This window comes from Salvelinus alpinus, chromosome 33, assembly GCF_045679555.1.
Source record: "Salvelinus alpinus chromosome 33, SLU_Salpinus.1, whole genome shotgun sequence".
Lineage (NCBI taxonomy): Eukaryota > Metazoa > Chordata > Actinopteri > Salmoniformes > Salmonidae > Salvelinus > Salvelinus alpinus.
This window is the reverse complement of record NC_092118.1, coordinates 5268788-5290665: the sequence shown is the minus strand read 5'-3', so window position 1 is coordinate 5290665 and position 21878 is coordinate 5268788. Positions and strand designations below refer to the sequence as shown.

Below are 21878 nucleotides of genomic sequence, written 5' to 3'. Positions count from 1 at the left end.
ATTAAGTTGGCCAAATTATCTTGTAATTTCGAACATCTCCTAAACCCATAATGTCGACGAAACGGCCTACACGTGAGTCACTGTATTTGTATACATGTAATAGTTGCTAATTGTAAAAAAAAAAAAAAGTTTTCTATTTCGCGGATTTCACTTATCGCGGGTCATTTTCGGAACGTAACCCCCGCGATAAACGAGGGATTACTGTATACTGTAAGTAAATGAAGTGTATAGACCTACCTTGTGACACAGTGCTCTCTTATGGAGAGACATTGTGGTGGAGCCATTTTACTTGACCATAGAGTGTGAGTAACAAGAGCGTCACCCTGAGGTAGATAGGTGAAAGATGAGGATGAACAGCAGTTAATGACAATGTTTGCCAGCTGTGGTTCAAAACCCTACCTCATTGGCTGAGTCCGAAGCGCTGTTTTCAGGTCCTCCACCACTTTGTTCCTCATCTCCATCTCCTCCTCGTCAAAGGCGAAGAGGGTCTGCATCTGCACAATGACAAAACAAACTCCATGACACAGCAGAAAAAAAATTATGATAACGATATTTTTGATTCTGGCTTAGTTGAAGGGAGTCTGAATTATCTTTATCATAACTGCACAATAAGGAACACAAAATCAGTTCATCATTGGAGTTCTCCAATAAGTTTGACTTTCAGTGGGTGGGGAGGGGCGACCAAGCTAGACTGTGTGCAGACCAGGGTTCAAATGCATGTGTATTTGAGTATCTGGTATTTGAAATAGTTTTTCTGTGTATTTGAGTATTTTTAAATTGCACAGACCAAAACAGGCCAGGTGGTCTGCCAAGTTATATTTGACAGGATTTTCGCATGTTTGTTTCAAGTACCGTTTTCAGATGCCTGGGTTGAATGGATACGAGTGCATTTGAGTCAGTATACTTGAGTATTTTAAAATACTTTCCAGGTGTATTTCCAGGTACATTGAAGTGCTTCACTAATTGTAATTTCAAGTGGACGATGTCTGAATACTTGCTTCGAATGTTTGTGAAAGTGGTTGGTATATTAGGAATATTATTTGAACACAGGACTGATTGTGTACAAAGAGAGCTCAGCATTATTATCATGAAATTAATTATATGGAGGCTGTGCGCTGTTGCTGTGTGTAAGGGATAATCAACGAGGGGCTATGCATTCTATGGAAAATAATGAACGACGTGGAAGGTGTGTTCCATGACGCGCTAGCAGTGTTGCCAACTTAGTCGCTATATTTAGCGAGTATTCAGACCCCTCTAGCGACACATTTCAAAAAAGTGACTAGCGACAAATCTAGCGACTTTTTCTGGTGTTATTGGAGACGCAGACGTAAAAGCACGTATCGTTCTTACTCTTCTCAACTAACAGCGGGTGCTGCAGTGGGCCCCAACCCCGTCCCCGTCCCCCGTCCCAAAGCACTCACAGGCGCTGCAGTCAGAGCAGGATATGTTCACCCCTCCGTGTCCAGACTGCAAATGAATCGCGCATGCGGGAAGCCGCCGCTGGCTGATCCTGTCCTGGCTTACATTCAGGGTGGGATGTAAATGTAAAAAAAATTAACTAAAAAATAAAATTAAAAGTAACTGCCGGTCCCAAGCCCGGATAAAGGAGGAGGGTTGGAATTGTGACATTTAAAAAAACAAGAATCGACAGAAGAAAGTTCATTTGTAGTTCTAAACATATTTTGGGTGTTTTTTTACTCACTTTTTGTCTCTCCCACAATGTTATTCCTCTCTCCTACAGCGTCTATCACAATTACATGCACATGGCCAATTATGCAAATTTAGCGACTTCTAGCAACGTTTAGGACAGCCAATAGCTACTTTACTTACTGAGGAGTTGGCAAACACTGCGCGCTAGCGGAGTGGGAACTGACCTTGCACCGAGTTGCATTATTTTCCAGAGAATGCATAGAGCCCCAAGTTGATTATCCCTTTTATACCATTTACACATTTGCCGGTAGAAATGTGTTCAACATCCACTGAAGTAAGTAGCAAGTTTATTAGATAGCTACAGTAGTTGACGTGGTAACCAAACAGACTTGCTAGTTCAGCTAACCAAACCATCAGTCCTAGCTTGCTATTATGAAAATTTTAATTCAACAATACCAATACTGTTGCTTTCAAAAGCAACTCAAACAAAACTTGTAAAAGTGAACTATAGCCATTGAATTCTACCTTGCAAATACACCGCACGTTATAGGGAAATAATGCACGCTCTAAAATTCCCTTCAAGCCAATCAGAAAGGAGTGTTCAACAATGCCATGGTATATGTAGATCTCTCAGCCATACGTAACACCAGAAAAGCTCTGTGTAAAAAGATTGCTCACCTCATCTGAGCTCATTATGGGGGACTGGCTCTGTTTTAGGCACCGCAAATCAAACAGATCACATCTTCTCCGTTTTCCTGCTATGTTCCTATTATAAAGAGGCGTAATGCGTTTGAAGAGGCTGTACGACTATGCCAAAAGGTCTAAGGGCCCGGGGCTGGGTTTCTACTAAACTAACACATGGAATTGTTTTAAGATGGGCATACCAAGGATCCTTTAGCTATTTCATTTAGAATTTTAGGACCCCAGTAAGAATCACAAAAATATAGATAAAAAATATTTGATGAAACATTGAATTTGGCCTTACTACCATTAGCCCATAGAAACGCATTGAACAACATATTCATATGTGGCGAAACAGTCAAAAAAGTATGTTTTGAAGTGTCTGTCAGAGAGATGAAAAATATCTAACCCTTTTTTGGCACTAAAGTACTTCCATATATACTTCTGGTTCTGTGTGCGTCTATGTAACCTACAGATGTTTCAGTCATAACATCCATCGGGCCGGCTTAGCCTTGTCCAGATGGTTCCGAGGCCCTTGCCAAGCTGTCATGTCTCTGGCTCCTGTTTCTCTAAATAAGTATGTTCATTCTCAATAGAAAGTTGGACAGAGGATTCGGAGAGAGGAGGAACTATTTGCTTGTGCAGTGAGCCAGTTCACCATGTCAAAGCTACTAGCCAAAATGCTAACTTCCAGATACATCTGGTATTTGTGTGCTAGTGCTAACCTGTGGCCAGACACCCTTCTGCTTACCCCCAGTAGAGCACACAATTTCAGGCCTAGAATCTAGCCAGCCAGACACTATGTAAATGCTAGCCTAAAACCAAATGTTTTATCATACAATGGTCTTCAACCCTGGTCCTGGAAAGCTACAGTGTGTGCTGGCTCTTGTACAAATCAAGCAAAAACAATTAGTTTAAGTCTGTTTGTTAGTGCTCGGCCGTAACACGAGCCTGCACCCCCTGTAGCTCTCCAGAACTACGAAAGAGACCAGACAACTACATTTTTATACTAGCGCTAGCCAGTCATTACACACAGATGCTAATTCTAACCAGAGGCGCTAGCTCGCAAGACAACCCAACCCACACTTCCAGCTAGTCATGCAATCCCAACAGAAACCCTCTGAACTCCATAGGAGAACTCTGAGGTACAATGTGTTAGCTACTCTCTGCACAGCAGGTTAGAGACACTTAATGTGGCTTATCAGAACTGGGCACTAGCTACCATTTTGAGTTGGTGCTTGGTGGCTATTGAATTCTCCACTTGGAGGTGGAGAGACTGCACAGGGCTCTGAAAGAGTTCTATGAATGGTGTTTGGGAGCCGGTGTAATCTCACTGGGTGGAGGACAGAAAGACAGACAGTGGGAGAGAAAATTTGTGAAGAGGGAGAGATGAAGGGGGTGAATGAAAAGTGGGGAGAGAAAGGGGGGGGCTCTGACAGCACTAAAGAATGTATCTTAGGGATTTCTATAGAAGCAAAATGGGTTTTGTTTGTGTGTTCCTCCGCTTCAGTAATAGTATTTCCAGATATCTACAGTATGTACCAGGCTCAGATAGGACACAGTTGTACCTTACCTGAGTCAAAAACAAAAACAGCTGTAAAAATAGCTGACACGTAAACAACGTTTGTTGCTATGGGCATGCCTGCCAGGAAAATGAGCAACAAAATGTAACGTGGAGAATGCCCAAAAAGCCCAAATGGCATTTGATATTACTTGGTTGGCCCTGTATCCTCAGCCTGAATGACACGCGACAAGTTTGCACTCTATAGCCTGCAAAAATCTGTAAACGAAATACATTCTTTAGCTGTTCGTACCAGGTATGACACAGAAAACCGCCTCTGAGGAATATTGAAAGCCCATAAGCAATGCAGAAGATCTCACAGCATGCACTGACTGGGTCCCAAACGCTAGTCTGCTAGTTAGTACTCCACTGTCAACGTAATACTTGTTCAAATCAAATCAAATTGTATTGGTCAAATGCACATGGGTAGCAGATGTTATTGCGAGTGTAGCGAAATGCTTATGCTTCTAGATCCGACAGTGCAGCAGTATCTAACAGGTAATATCTAACAAATTCCACAACAAAACCGAAAACACAAAATCTATTAAAGGAATGGGATAAGAATATATAGGTATAAAATATATGGATGAGCAGTGACATGGCGGCTAAGATGCAATAGATAGTAAAGAATAGATAGTGAAGGATACAGTATACATTATATGGGTCAAAGACGAGACGTGTACATTTGGTGTCCGAAGGCCATTAATTTAACATAAAAATATAAATATGTATAAATATATTATTAAATCACTCAACTCTTACTCTTCTTTTGACCCAGAAATATTTGTATTGCAAACTATTAAATTAAGGGAGTTTTTGAGCTCTAAAGCATCAAAATGTCCTTCAGTGTAACTGTCGGGGTTGAAATTCTAATGACAAGTGTTTTTAAAATGTAGATATTCAACCTAAAAATATAAATGAACACACATGGCATAATTGTGTTAGTGTTTGCAACAAGATATAGAATAATGGGCGACATACTGTATTTAAAAAATATTTTAAAACTTGAATAACTTGTATCTGGACTTTTGCGCTTCATCAATGTCATTCAGTATAACATAGGTGAAATGCCATTTTAAAGCATATCACACGATGATAATCATGTGACAGTGTGTGTCATCACAAAGAATACCCATTGAAGACCCTCTATCAATGTGATGAGTTAAGTACAGTTGAAGTTGGAAGTTTACATACACCTTAGCCAAATACATTTAAACTCAGTTTTTCACAATTCCTGACATTTAATCAGAGTAAAAATTCCTTGTCTTAGGTCAGTTAGGATCACCACTTTATTTTAAGAATGTGAAATGTCAGAATAATAGTAGAGAGAATGATTTATTTCAGCTTTTATTTATTTCATCACATTCCCAGTGGGTCAGAAGTTTACATACACTCAATTAGTATTTGGTAGCATTGCCTTTAAATTGTATAACTTGGATCAAACGTTTCGGGTAGCCTACCACAAGCTTCCCACAATAAGTTGGGTGAATTTTGGCCCATTCCTCCTGACAGAGCTAGTGTAACTGAATAAGGTTTGTAGGCCTCCTTGCTCTCACATGCTTTTTCAGTTCTGCCCACAAATGTTCTATAGGAATGAGGTCAGGGCTTTGTGATGGCCACTCCAATACCTTGACTTTGTTGTCCTTAAGCCATTTTGCCACAACTTTGGAAGTATGCTTGGGGTCATTGTCCATTTGGAAGACCCATTGCGACCCACTATCCTACCGATCCTTGACTTCGGCGAAGTCATTTACAAAATAGCCTCCAACACTCTACTCAGCAAACTGGATGCAGTCTATCACAGTGCCATCCGTTTTGTCACCAAAGCCCCATATACCACCCACCACTGCAACCTGTATGCTCTTGTCGGCTAGCCCTCGCTACATATTAGTCGCCAGACCTACTGGCTCCAGGTCATCTATAAGTCTTTGCTAGGTAAAGCTCCACCTTATCTCAGCTCACTGGTCACCATAACAACACCCACCCGTAGCATGCGCTCCAGCAGGTATATCTCACTGGTCACCCCCATAGCCAACACCTCGTTTGGCCACCTTTCCTTCCAGTTCTCTGCTGCCAATGACTGGAATGAATTTCAATAATTGCTGAAGTTGGAGACTTATATCTCCCTCACTAACTTTAAGTATCAGCTATCTGAGCAGTTTACCGATCTGTAAATAGCCCATCCAACTACCTACCTCATCCCCATATTGTTTTTATCAACTTTTTTGCTCTTTTGCACACCAGTATTTATACTTGCACATCATCATCTGCACATCTATCACGCAAAGCACCCCCACAACATGATGCTGCCACCCCCGTGCTTCACTGTTGGGATGGTGTTCTTTGGCTTGCAAGCCTGCCCCTTTTTCCTCCAAACATAACGACGGTCATTAGGGCCAAACAGTTCTATCTTTGTATCGTCAGACCAGAGGACATTTGAAAAGTACAATCTTTGTCTCTATGTGCAGTTGCAAACCGTAGTCTGGCTTTTTTATAGCGGTTTTGGAGCAGTGGCTTCTTCGTTGCTGAGCGGCCTTTCAGGTTATGTCGATATAGGACTCATTTTACTGTGGATATAGATACTTTTGTACCGGTTTCCTCCAGCATCTTCACAAGGTCCTTTGCGGTTGTTCTGGGACTGATTTGCCCTTTTCGCAACAAAGTACGTTCATCTCTAGGAGACAGAACGCGTCTCCTTCCTGAGCGGTATGACGGCTGTGTGGTCCCATGTTGTTTATACTTGCGTACTATTGAACGTGGTACCTTCAGGCGTTTGGAAATTGCTCCGAAGGACTAACCAGACTTGTGGAGGTCTACAATTTTTTTTCTGAGGTCTTGGCTGATTTCTTTTGTTTTCCCATGATGTCAAGCAAAGGCACTGAGTTTGAAGGTAGGCCTTGAAATACATCCACAGGTACACCTCCCATTGACTCAAATTATGTCAATTAGCCAATCAGAAGCTTCTAAAGCCATGACATCATTTTCTGGAATTTTCCAAGCTGTTTAAAGGCAGTCAACTTAGTGTGTGTAAACTTCTGACCCACTGGAATTGTGATACAGTGAATTATAAGTGAAATAATCTGCCTGTAAACAATTGTTGAAAAAAAAAAGTAGATGTCCTAACCAACTTGCCAAAACTATAGTTTGTTAACAAGACATTTGTGGAATGTTTGAAAAAGGACACCAACCTAAGTGTATGTAAACTTCCGACTTCAAATGTAAATCTCTCTGAAATATTTGATGATTTCACCTTCTAGTAACCTTTGTAACAAAAATGCATGTCCTTCAGTACAACACAGAAAACATACATAATGTTATTATTTCATAAAAGCTAGATTAAATATGAAAAGTAAGGATAATCTTTATAGGTTAAGGTCATTACTTTTTACAGGCCTGTTAAATATGTTTATGTATGAAATCAGTCCTTCAGTATCACGCTTTTGTTCTTCAGCGCCACAAAAGTTTCATGTCATACCACAATGTCACCCGTTATGCTGAATGACAGTAGCTTTGTTATCCCATGTTTTCACTAGTTTACAACATTTAATAATGCAATTCCTATTTACTTGTTGTATGAATACTGAATATTATAATTTGAAACAATTTCATGGCATTTTAAGGTATTTAAAGGCACATTATCTTTATACTAGAGGTCGAACGATTATGATTTTTTGACGCCGATACAGATTATTGGGGGACCAAAAAAAGCTGATTTACATATATTTGTAATAATGACAATTACAACACTACTGAATTAACAATGAACACTTTTATTTTAACTTCATATAATACATAAATAAAATCTATTTAGTCTCAAACAAATAATAAAACATGTTCAATTTGGTTTAAATAATGCAAAAACACAGTGCTGGGGAAGAAAGTAAAAGTGCAATATGTGCCGTGGAAAAAGGTAACGTTTAAGTGCCAATTAATCGGTCGACCACTACTTTATACTGTAGATGCCGTTGTCTAATAAGGAGAGTAGAGGTCGACCGATTATGATTTTTCAACGCCGATAGCGATTAATCGGCCGATTTATATATATATTTGTAATAATGCCAATTACAACAATACTGAATGAACACTTTTATTTTAACTTAATATAATGCATAAATAAAATAAATAATGAAACATGTCCAATTTGGTTTAAATAATGCAAAAACACAGTGTTGGAGAAGAAAGTAAAAGTGAAATATATGTAAAAAAGCTAACGTTTAAGTTCCTTGCTCAGAACATGACAACATATGAAAGCTGGTGGTTCCTTTTAACATGAGTCTTCAATATTCCCAGTTAAGAAGTTTTAGGTTGTAGTTATTCTAGGAATTATAGGACTATTTATCTGTATACCATTTGTATTTCATATACCTTTGACTTTGGATGATCTTATAGGCACTATAGTATTGCCAGCCTAATCTCGGGAGTAAATAGTATTGTCAGCCTAATCCAGTTGCTAGGGAGTAAAGACTGGCCAGAAGAAAAGCAAGGTATTGTTTTCATGGTTTCATGCCACTGTCAGCAACAGAATAGGATAAAATAGGATATAAAGCTGGGTGGATAACACTTAACATTAAGTTACACTATTACACTGTAGTAAATGTTTTATTGCAATGCAGTTAAGGTATAACTGATGGATTAGAATAGTTAATATAATATTACACACACAAAATTATGGATAAAAAATGAATGATTCATTATATTAGTTAATAGCTACAATCAACCATCTGAGTCCTTGACTCCAGAACTAGAGCAATCCCTTTAGCCTCATTCTCAAACACTGGAGCAACCACTTGCTTTCCTCCATTCCAGAAAAAGTGAAAAAGGTATCAAAGCGTTGCAAGCGGCTGCAAAAGGAAAAACGAGAACTAAAGAAGAAAATTCTCCAACTGGAAATGCAACTAAAACAATCACAACAAAAAAGCGACAAATTACAAAAGGGCATGCAAAGGTCAAATAAATGCATTTATTTATTGTGTCATTCAGGGAAACAAAATATTGTCATACAGTATAACACCAGTATTTTATATTAAAATACAATAACTTTGTTTTGTTGACAAATCTCAAAGGATGAATTGAAAGATATTTTCATATATTTTTGCATTTCCTTCAGAGCAAGGCAGGAAGTTTTTGTATTTTTTTTTTGTTGTACCCGTGACATCAACTATGTGGAATTCAAAATAAAAGAATGTCATTTTTTCTGGGTAGTTATATTTCTGCCAGTCTAAGCATGGATATATAACCTTGTGATTATGAAAAATGTGCATCAAATATTTTTTTAAACACTGACATTTTACTAGGATACATTCATATGAATCATGAAAAATTAATTATTGGCTTTATTCTTGAATATAACTAATACAACAATACAACAGCATGATCCAGCCTAAAAAAGCATTTGCACTCCTCTGTAACAGAGTCTGCCATCAATATTTTCAATTAATTCAGTGGCACTAACATATATACAGTGAGGGAAAAAAGTATTTGATCCCCTGCTGATTTTGTACGTTTGCCCACTGACAAAGAAATTATCAGTCTATAATTTTAATGGTAGGTTTATTTGAACAGTGAGAGACAGAATATCAACAAAAAAATCCAGAAAAACGCATGTCAAAAATGTTATGAATTGATTTGCATTTTAATGAGGGAAATAAGTATTTGACCCCTCTGCAAAACATGACTTAGTACTTGGTGGCAAAACCCTTGTTGGCAATCACAGAGGTCAGACGTTTCTTGTAGTTGGCCACCAGGTTTACACACATCTCAGGAGGGATTTTGTCCCACTCCTCTTTGCAGATCTTCTTCAAGTCATTAAGGTTTCGAGGCTGACGTTTGGCAACTCGAACCTTCAGCTCCCTCCACAGATTTTCTATGGGATTAAGGTCTGGAGACTGGCTAGGCCACTCCAGGACCTTAATGTGCTTCTTCTTGAGCCACTCCTTTGTTGCCTTGGCCGTGTGTTTTGGGTCATTGTCATGCTGGAATACCCATCCACGACCCATTTTCAATACCCTGGCTGAGGGAAGGAGGTTTTCACCCAAGATTTGACGGTACATGGCCCCGTCCATCGTCCCTTTGATGCGGTGAAGTTGTCCTGTCCCTTTAGCAGAAAAACACCCCCAAAGCATAATGTTTCCACCTCCATGTTTGACGGTGGGGATGGTTTCTTGGGGTCATAGGCAGCATTCCTCCTCCTCCAAACACGGCAAGTTGGGTTGATGCCAAAGAACTCCATTTAGGTCTCATCTGACCACAACACGTTCACCCAGTTGTCCTCTGAATCATTCAGATGTTCATTGGCAAACTTCAGACGGGCATGTATATGTGGTTTCTTGAGCAGGGGGACCTTGCGGGCGCTGCAGGATTTCAGTCCTTCACGGCATAGTGTGTTACCAATTGTTTTCTTGATGACTATGGTCCCAGCTGCCTTGAGATCATTGACAAGATCCTCCTGTGTAGTTCTGGGCTGATTCCTCACCGTTCTCATGATCATTGCAACTCCACGAGGTGAGATCTTGCATGGAGCCCCAGGCTGAGGGAGATTGACAGTTCTTTTGTGTTTCTTCCATTTGCGAATAATCACAGAAACTGTTGTCACCTTCTCACCAAGCTGCTTGGCGATGGTCTTGTAGCCCATTCCAGCCTTGTGTAGGTCTACAATCTTGTCCCTGACATCCTTGGAGAGCTCTTTGGTCTTGGCCATGGTGGAGAGTTTGGAATCTGATTGATTGATTGCTTCTGTGGACAGGTATCTTTTATACAGGTAAGAAACTGAGATTAGGAGCACTCCCTTTAAGAGTGTGCTCCTAATCTCCGTTCGTTACCTGTATGAAAGACACCTGGGAGCCAGAAATATTTTTTGATAGAGATGGGGTCAAATACTTATTTCCCTCATTAAAATGCAAATCAATTCATAACATTTTTGACATGCATTTTTCTGGATATTTTTGTTGTTATTCTGTCTCTCACTGTTCAAATAAACCTACCATTAAAATTATAGACTGATAATTTCTTTGTCAGTGGGCAAACGTACAAAATCAGCAGGGGATCAAATACTTTTTTCCCTCACTGTAGATGAAGCATGGATTGTAGATTATTCCATGCGTTTGGTGCACAAGAAGAGAAGGCAGTCTTGCCTAATACTGTGAATGTCCTGGGGACTTTAAGTAGCAACCACCTAGCAGATGTGGGTATGGTAACTGCTGGTGGTGAAGGAGACCAGACTACAGAGGTAAAGAGGGAGTTTACCCAAAAGGGCTTTGTAGATGAACACATACAAATGTATATTTCTGCACATATAAAGTGAGGTCCAACCTACCATTTTGTACAATGTGCAAATGGTGGGTGAGTGACCTGGCATTTGTAATAAAGCGCAAGGATGCATGATAAACAGAATCCAGTCTCTGTAAGACGGAGGAGGTTGCATGCATATACAACAAGTCACCATAATCAATTACAGATAGAAAAGTGGCCTGATGTCACGATCGTCATAAAGAGGAGGCGCAGTGTGAGTAGAGTTCCACATAATTTTAATCAACTGAAACTCACCTAACAAAACGAAACGTGAAGCTACAGGTGTGCACTCAGGCAACTCAATGTAGACAAGATCCCACAACACAAATGAGGAAAATGGCTACCTAAATATGATCCCCAATCAGAGACAACGATAAACAGCTGTCTCTGATTGGGAACCATATCAGGCCAACATAGACATACAAAAACTAGCGTACCCACCCTAGTCACACCCTGACCTAACCAAAATATATAGAAAAACAGAGCTATCTAAAGTCAGGGCGTGACACCTGAACAAGCTTCTTTCGAGTCATAAGCGGGAAGCAAGCCTTATTACGAAAATAAAAACCCAATTTCAATTTAAGATTTGTCACAAGATTATCCACATGCACTTTAACGGACAACTTGTCATCCAACCAAATACCTAGGTATTTGTAGGATGACACTTTTTCAATGGACAAGCCACCAGATGTGACAATGCTAACGTTCTCTGGCAGAGTTCTAGCTCTGGTAAAGGTCATGAATTTTGTTTTTTGTATATTCAAGACCAGTTTGAGACCATAAAGGGAGAACTGCATTGACTGAAAAGCAGTCTGCAGCTCTTCAACAGCCTGAACCAGAGAAGGAGCACATTAATATATAACTATCATCTGCATATAGATGTAACTTTGCTGGTTGCATCCCATTTCCCAAATCATTAATAAAAATTGAGAACAACACAGAAGCTAAAATGGAACCCTGGGGCACACCTCTATTAATCTCAAGAAAGCTAGACTTGTGATTGTCAGTATATACACATTGTGTTCTGTCGGAAAGATAGTTCCTAAACCAATTTACTGCCACTTCACTGAGACCACTGAGTCTACCTAGCAACAATTCATGGTCAACTGAATTTGTTAGGTGCTCTCGGATTCGGTCTTGTAGGCACATTAATTAATTGAAGCGAGATTCAGAGAGTCACACAGTTCTTTAAAAGAGTTTAACAATCTGATGGCCTTGAGATAGAAGCTGTTTTTCAATCTCTCTGTTATAGTCATTCCTTAGCGGTCGGTGGAAATTTTCTGATTTTCTGATTCACAAACATTCGTGGAGACACTGTGTCTCTGACTTGAGCGCTAAAGTCAGGGGTCAAGGGGCAGTGACACAAAACTGCCAGTCACTGAGGTTGTACTGACATCGCTATATCATATCCACCAGTGCCCTCGATCTCTCCCAGCTTCATTCGTCATTACAGTGGTTCTCTTACCATGAAATAGGTGGGATGGCCTTCCAACCTAGTTTAAATCCAGATGCTATGGAAGCCTTTGTGCCCTGCCGGAAAATGTTAAGCAAGGGGAAACACTGAGCTTCTACAGCCAAGTCTAATAGAATCTTTTAGTATTGTGAGAAAAGGAATGCAGTTTGTTTCATTAACTAATTTACTTTTCTTGCTCTTGGATTTCTTGCTCATTTCTTGCTCTTGGATTAAATACAGCTTTAATGGGAGCAGGGGTTTCCAAAAGCAAGATGGTATCTCACTGTGTTGTTGTCAGAGATGTGGACTCGAGTCACAGCTCAAGATGCGTATTTTGTGACTTGAGACTTGACAAAAAAAAAACATTTCCCACTTAGATGCTCAAGTCGAAGTTATGACTCGTGACTTAACTGCACACCATCTACACACAATACCCCATAATGACAAATTGAAAACATGTTTTTAGAAATATTTGCAATTTTACTAAAAATGAAATACAGAAATATCTAATTTATAGAAGTATTCACACCCCTGAGTCAATACTTTGTAGAAGCACGTTTGGCAGCAATTACAGCTGTGAGTCTTTCTGGGTAAGTCTCTAAGAGCTTTGCACACCTGGATTGTGCAACATTTTCACGTTATTCATAAAGAAATTATTCAAGCTCTGTCAAACCATTTGCAGGTCTTGCCATAGTTTTTCAAGTAGATTTAAGTCAAAAACATTCACTCACTGTCTTCTTGGTAAACAACTCCAGTGTAGATTTGGCCTTCTGTTTTAGGTTATTGTCCTGTTGAAATGTGAATTAATCTCCCAGTGTCTGGTGTAAAGTAGGCTGATCCAGGTTTTCCTCTAGAATGTTGCCTGTGCTAAGCTACATTCACTTTCATTTTTATCCTGAAAAACACCCCAGTTCTTAACAATTACAAGCATACCCATAACATGATACGGCCACGACTATGCTTGAAAATATGGAGAACGGTAGTCAGTAATGTGTTCTATTGGATTTCCCCCAAACATAACACTTTGTATTCAGGATAAAAAGTGAATTGCTTAGCCACATTTTTTTGCAGTATTACTTTAGTGCCTTGCTGCAAACAGGATGTATATTTTGGAATATTTTTTTCCCTTTTTACTCTGTCAATTAGGTTAGTATTGTGGAGTAACTACAATCTTGTTGATCCATCCTCAGTATTCTCCTATCACAGTCATTAAACACTGGAACTGTTTTAAAGTCACCATTGGCCTCATTGCGAAATCCCTGAGCGGTGTCCTTCCTCTCCCGCAACTGAGTTGTCTGTATCTTTGTAGTGACTCTATTGGTGGTGTATTGATACACCATCCAACGTTTAATGAATAACCTCACAATGCTCAAAGGGATATTCAATGTCTTTCTATTTTCTAATAGGTGCCCTTCTTTGCGAGGCATTGGAAAACCTCCCTGTTTTTTTGTGGTTGAATCTGTATTTGAAATTCCCTGCTCAACTGAGGGACCTGACAGATAATTGTATGTGTGGGTAACAGAAATGAGGTAGTCATTCAAAAATCATGTAAAACACTATTATTGCACAAGTAGTAAGTCCATGCTAATTATTATGTGACTTGTTAAGCTAATATTTACTCCTGAACTTATTTAGGTTTCCCATAACAAAGGGGTTGAATACTTATTGACTCAAGACATTTCAGCTTTTCATTTTTAATTAATTTGTAAACATTTCAAAAAAACATAATTCCACTTTGACATTATGGGGTATTTTATGTAGGCCAGAGACAAAAAAAATCAAAATGTAAAATTCAGGCTGTAACACAACAAAATGTGTACTGTAGGAACTGTAAGTACAAGTACATGACCTGTTGCTCAAAATTCAATTGCGGGAAAAGACAGTTTTCAAAGCAACTACTGTTGCTCTAGTTACAGAGAGGTGGGTCATAGCTTTCTATGAGTATATCATTTATTTCTCACCTCTTAATATTGAGTTTACCATTTGCGGTGAATAGGCTTACATCAAGTAGCCTAGCCTAGGCCTAGCACTGGAAAAATGTTGTAGGACATTACATTTACTGATAGCCATGTAGGCTAATTGATTAATCTATCGAGCAACAAGATCATATTTAAATTTAGCTTAGTGTTTTCCCACTTCCTCAGGTGGTGAATAATATAGCCTAGACCAATATGCACAAAGATGTTGGCAAATACATCTCTGAAGAGCCAAAAATAAATCCTATTTTGACAGGCTGCATATCAAAATATCAATCATGCATTCCATGGATATGTTAGATGAAACATTGACTTGAGGACTCGAAACCCAAATTTAGGGACTTGTGATGACCTGAGCTGTGGAACTTGGAACTTTACTTGAGACTTGCAAAATTGTGACTTGATCCCTTCCCACTCACGTCGGTAGCCATGAAGTGCTTTGAATGGCTGGTCATGGCTCACATCAACACCATCAACCCGGAAACCCTAGACCCACTCCAATTCGCATACCGCCCTAACAGATCCACAGATGACACAATCACACTACACACTGCCCTTTCCCACCTGCACAAAAGGAACACCTATGTGAGAATTCTGTTCATTGACTACAGCTCAGCGTTCAACACCATAGCGCCCACAAAGCTCATCACTAAGCTAAGTACCCTGGAACTAAATACCTCCCTCCGCAACTGGATCCTGGACTTCCTGACGGGCCACCCCCAGGTGGTAAGTGTAGGCAACAATACATCTGCCACGCTGATCCTCAACACTGGGGCCCCTCAGGGGTGCGTGCTTAGTCCCCTCCTGTACTCCCTTTTCAACCACGACTGCGTGGCCAAGCACGACTCCAACACCATAATTAAGTTTGATGATGACACAACAGTGGTAGGCCTGATCACCGACAACGATGAGGCAGCCTATAGGGAGGAGGTCAGAGACCTGGCAAGGTGGTGCCAGGACAACAACCTCTCCCTCGATGTGAGTAAGACAAAGGAGCTGATTGATCACTAAAGGAAAAGGAGGGCCGAACAGTCACCCATTAACATTGACGGGGCTGTAGTGGAGTGGATTGAGAGTTTCAAGTTCCTTGGTGTCCACATCACCAACGAACTATCATGATCCAATAACACCAAGACAGTCGTAAAGAGGGCACGATAACACCTTTTCCCCCTCAGGAGACTGAAAAGATTTGGCATGGGTCCCCAGATCCTCCAAAAGTTCTACAGCTTCACAATCGAGAGCATCCTGACCGGTAGCATCACCACCTGGTATGGCAACTGCTCGGCATCCGACCATAAGGCGCTTTAGAGGGTAGTGCGTATGGCCCAGTAAATCACTGGGGCCAAGCTTCCTGCCATCCAGGAACTATATACTAGGAGGTGTCAAAGGAAGGCCCAAAAGTTACCCAAGCCATAGACTGTTCTCTTCGCTACCACACGGCTAGCGGTCCAAAAGGCTCCTTAACAGCTTCTACCCCAAAACCATAAGACTGCTGAACAATTAATCAAATGGCCACCTGGACTATTTACGTTAACCTTCAGAATGGGAGAAAATGTCATGGTTTGTCTGTCTAACTTGCTAATAGTTTGTCAATAATGGAAACTGAAGCTTTCAGTGTTACCTACTCTTGTAAAAACACTACATGTTGTTCACTGCTGTATGCGTCGTGTGTCTGCAGACTCTATTCGCCCAATGCACACGATAACACGTTATGTAGTTTAGTCACCCAAACAACATATTTTGTTAATTTAAAATCCGGCAGTCGTTGACTTGGTTGTAAAAGTGTTCCAATAGGAGAAAGACTATAGACTCCTATACAAGACTCCTGTATTTATGTCAATTGTTGGGCTCATTGCGATTCCTATCACAGTGACTCCTTTGTATTTATGTAAATTGTGCATGGGGTTACTGCATATACTCAAATGCAACACAGAAGAGTGTGAGAGTGTGTGTGTGTGTGTGTGTGTGTGTGTGTGTGTGTGTGTGTGTGTGTGTGTGTGTGTGTGTATGAATAATAATAATTATAATGTAACACCAATAATAATAATAATAATACATTTGCTATTCCCTTGTTTACAGAGTGGGCGTGCAGCAGGCAAACCCAGTGATGCTACTGGTCCCTCCTCATCTAAAGTTGTGACATAGACACTCCAGGAAGCATTTATAAGGCAGGCTGCTTATGCACCCACATCAAAAAAGGATCAAGACCTCACTGCAGCCCTTCATATTACATTGCAAAGGGCATGATGTCATTTCAAATTGTTGAGAGACCTGGCTTTCTGAGGCTGATGAAGGGTGCCGTGCCTCACTACAAAGTGCCATCACGAACATTATTTTCTAAGACTGAAATCCCAAACCTGTACAACCAGGTTAAAGCTGATGTTGGAAAAAGTTTGGCTCAAGGCACATGGTTTGCTGCAACTACTGACCTCTGCACCAGCGGGGGTCTGGACCTGGACCCTACATCAGCTTCACTATCCATTACCTCACCCCAGACTGGCAACTGGAATCAAACTGCCTGGAAACACAGTTCTTTCCAGAAGATCACTCGGCTCACAACATCAGAGAGTTTTTTGAGAATATGCTGTAAGAGTGGGGGGGATCAACAAGAAAGACCTGGTCTGCATTACCAAAGACAACGCAACAAACATGATCAAGGCTTTTGAAGAATTCCCAGATCTGTGGCTTGGGTGCTTTGGCAATAATTTGAACCTGGCCATTTCAAAGGCTCTGAAAATTCAGAGAGATGACACAGCAGTCAAGGCCTGCCGCCATCTGGTCCAAGGCTTCTGACAGAGCTGGAAGAGAAGGCGAGAACTGAGAGAAAAGCAAGCTGTCCTCAACATGCCACAGAAGGCTCTGTCTGATCCATGATGTGGTGACCCGATGGGGATCTACACACAAGATGCTTGAGCGTTTCCTTAGCCAACAGCAGCCAGTCTGCGCGACACTGGCTGGAGAAAGAGGAACATGGCATCTGATGCTGACATTAGTGTCATGGAGCAACTGTGCCAGCTCCTTGAACCTCTGAGCAATTTTACAGATGCACTTGGCTCAGAGACACGAGTGACACTGTCAGCCATCAAGCCTGTCCTGGACCACACCCATGATGTTCTGGTGGAAAAGGATACGGAGCCATCCCTGACCAAGGAGATGAAAAGGGTAATGAGAGAAGACCTTAACAACAGATACACAAGAGAAAAGGCAAAGAGAGTCATGCTTGTTTCTTTGACCCCCGCTTCAAAAGGAGATTTTTAGATGAGCCTGAGTCTGCAAACGTTTACACTGACAGTTGTGTCCAGGAGGCCTTGAAGCTGGCAGCTGCACAAGTCAGGGAAGAACCACAAAGCACCAGCAGCACCTCCGCCACCAACACCCCCACAGCGGCATCGGAGGGGAACGGCCTGGCTGGGTTGTTGAGGAAGATCACCTCTCTGCTGCCTTGTTGAGGTAAAGAGGGTCAGATTCCGACCACCCCAGAAGACAGAGTGAAAGAAGAGATCCAAGGTCTACCCGTCTCTGCCACCCATTCCAGCAGAAGAGGATCCACTGATGTGGTGGAGGGGCCATGCATCAGAGCTGCCTCATCTTGCCAGGGTTGCCAGGAAGATTTTGTGCATCCCAGAAACCAGCGTGTCATCAGAGAGTGTTCAGTGCCAGCGGGCACATTGTCTCCCCGTCGCAGATCACTACTTAAACCAGGCAAAGGAAATATGCTGACATTTTTACATTTCAACCTCAAGTGAACAAAGATGCATACATACAGGATGTTAGGCCAGCAGCACCATATTTCTTTATGAAGGAGAGAACGGACATAATGTGCTGCACATTGGATGTGTTAACATATGGTTGTATTGTTCTTACATGCACATTGGATGTGTTTACATATGGTTGTATTGTTCTTACATGCACATTGCTTTACTTGTGTTGCTTTTATATGCACATTAGATTTTTTTTAAGGTTGTGTTCATTAAAACCTGCACTAGGGACAATTTTACCGTTCATGGCCACATGGTGTCATCTTTAATGTTAATGTTATTATTTTAATGTTTATGCACACAAAAAGTGCATAGTGCTGCTAATTTTATTTGTTTGTTGGTTTTCAATATAAAACTTGGTGAAATGATTTCAGTGTATCAGTACTGTTTGAAAATGTCCAGCACATTTTAACAATACCGCGATAATACTGATAACCGTGATAATTTTGGTCTCTATAATCATGATTTGACATTTTCATACCGTTTCTTCTCTAGTTTATTTCTTGAACTGCATTGTTGGTTAAGGGCTTGTAGCATTTCGAGGTAAAGTCTACACCTGCACGTGACAAATACTTTTGATTTGATCTCTGGTCGTTGTTAACACCATTTACAACATTGGAATCTCTTCTTTTGACCCTGTGCTGGGTATGAATTAATATTATGTTTGTGTACTTAGCATGCTAGTTGGCAGCCATTTTGGCTCAATGAGAATGTTGTTTACCGGGCCCTGCAGTCTTTCATGTCTCCCTTAGATTCTCTGGCAATCATTCACATTGAGTGAGCTGCTGAGTGACTAACTAGGACGTGTGTCATGGCTCTGGGTGTGAGTGTTGGGTTTGGATGGTAGGAATGTACTAAGAGCTGCCAGCAGCGAATTAGGTGACCACAAAGCTCCTAGATGTTGCTGACCAAGGTGAGAGAAAAGGAGAGAGAGAAAATAGAAATAAAGAGCAGGAAATAAAAAGGAGGGAGGCACAGGTAGAAACCATAAGGAGAAATTAAGGTTAGAGAAGTTTAAAGGGATACTTCAGTATTTTGGCAATGAAGCCCTTTATCTACATCCCCAGACTAACTAGCGTTGGATGCCTATAGTAACTGCTAGCATGCTAGTAGATACCATACACTTCCAGTCATTGCGCTTACGCTAGTTAGCATTGGCTTGTGAAACTACCTCTAACTTCCTTCATACTGGAAGCAGAGACAACAATGGTATCCATGAGTTCATCTGATTCTGGGGAAGTAGATACAAAACTTCATTGGCAAAATCCTGAAGTATGCCTTTAAAGTTGTCACTTACAGCAGCCATGGAGTTGATGCGGTCGATGTAGTAGTCGGGCCAGCTTGTGGCCAGCTTGTTGGGGTCCTCTTGCTCCTGAACAGAGCCAAAAAGAGAGGGAAAACACATGAAGAAAACACAGAAAAAAAATCCATGTACACAAAAGTACTTAATAAAGGTTCTCAGTTGGTTTGAGCATAGTGATTGCAACAGCAGAATCATAGGTTAGAGTGCTACATGGAATGGACCACAGAGTGTTGACCAGGGATGTAGTGCTAAAGAAACATGGGTTTTCCATAAGGGTCCATTTCCTGGACACAGGTACATCCTAATCCTGGACTAAAACGCATGTTCAATGGAGATTCTCCATTAAGCTTGCTTTTTAGTCCAGGACTAGGCTTAATCTCTGTCCAGGAAAACGGACCTAAAAGTGGAGATGGAGAGCGATGCATCGACGCACTGTAAATGCTAACGCTAATATAGCATAATAGGTGATTGCACTATTCACCAGATAATAATGTGCATAAACAGCACTTGAAGTGCATTTACACTCCACTACATCCATTGTGTTAACTGTAAATGGTTTAATAAATGACTTGCTGTGCACTTTTTAACACTGCAAGACAATTTTTTTCCCGTCCATACCATGTACAGTTACTACTCCATGTCAACATCCCAAACAGACAAAATGTGTGTGTTTGTGACTCTTCATCCCAGTAATACTACTCCATCTCCCCATCCCAAACAGACACAATGTGTGTGTGTCCGTCCTCTCAACGTCCCAAACAGACAAAATGAAGTAGGCCTAATACTTCAAATCTGGGTCACAACACAGTGCACATCAAACTATTCAATTGTTTTGGCATTTTAATACAGTCAGGGAAAGACCCCCTCGGGATGGAATATTCTGCACAATGCTTTTCAATAGCGCTGTCGGAAATCAATTTGTACTGGCCTTTCCAGGGAGAGCGATGCCACGAGCAACAAACGCACAGGAGAATATGAAGACAGTTTAGCTCTGAGATCCTTCACCGATGTTTCACATCTGGTACTGTTTAGCTTGGATTTGAGCACAGGGGAGTCGAGAACTTCAGGCTCAGTTTGTGTACCCATGAGAACGTAAGGAACTGGAAAACAGTTTGATTAGTGTGCCTTTACTAACTGTCTACATCCAAATGGCACCTTTTCCCTATTTAGTGTACGACTTTAGACCAAGGCCCATAGAGCTCTGGTAAAAAGGAGTGCACCACAGTATGTAGGGAATAGGGTGCCATTTGGGACATAGCCTGCTTGTTGGGTTGTTTCCATGCACTGAGTTTCTCCTAATCAATCATTGAATTTTGTTGATATGATCAATTGTGTAGGACAGGGTCCAGTACATGGTAAGCCCTCAAGTACTTTACCAGGGTACAACATGTTTCTGTGGAGGCACAGGTACCACACACGAGTGTCAACGGAACAATCGTTCTCAAGTCCCATGTCAGTGCATGTGCCCCTGAATCTCCAAACAACAAAACAAAACATATGGAAGGGAACACTGCCGTTCCTTCGCTTTCCAACCGATGCACGAATTGAGCAGAAAAATTAAGTGAAGGGTAAATTCAGCAACTCTTGCAGGACAGTGGAAGTTGATAAAAGTGCTTCTCTATTGTAACAATAAAGAGGGACTTTTATCAACCTTCACCGTCCTCCAAGAGTTGCTGAATTTACCCTTCACTCCAAACAACACATGACAATACTGGAATTCAGAGTAGATGGCAAAACGGGCCAGTTATTAGGCGCATACATACTTCCTTTGTTTACAGAATTTGGCATGTATGTAAAGTACATGATTAAAAAAAAACTGCTTACCTTGCTGTAATTCATTTCTAACCTGATGACACCTAATGGTTTCTACTAAGCGCTAAATGTTTATGTAGTGACCCCTTCCTTGAAGTGTTAACCATACCCAATAAATACGTGTTTAAATGCAGGGCGGACAATAAGGCCAGTGTTTTCTCCAGGTTCGTACTGTACTCTGGTGTCGATTCAAAAGAAAAACTACTATTAGCACTCCCTGTTCTCAGACCAGTTGTGTTCTCTTGTTGCCACATTAGTCGACAGACTCGGTCTGGACATACAGCCAGACAGATTTTGATGGCGAGATTAAAAACTTAACTGCCTCTCTCCAGACCCTTTTTGTCGAATTTCAGCAGTCGATACGGCTCAAAACATGTCAGGTCCAATGCAACATTTA

The 21878-nt window shown here is 40.9% G+C and overlaps 1 protein-coding gene across 2 annotated transcripts in view; it reads right to left on the bottom strand.

The window, feature by feature from the left end:
* The window catches only part of daam2 (dishevelled associated activator of morphogenesis 2), a 238821-nt gene that overhangs the window by 73998 nt on the left and 142945 nt on the right, over positions 1-21878 (bottom strand). For both annotated transcript variants that reach the window (XM_071381760.1, XM_071381761.1), the window contains exons 4-5: positions 19664-19738; positions 400-494 (exon numbers count right to left, since the gene is read on the bottom strand). In XM_071381760.1, the coding sequence (XP_071237861.1) occupies positions 400-494; positions 19664-19738 (170 nt within the window). The remainder of the gene's footprint in view (positions 1-399; positions 495-19663; positions 19739-21878) is intronic.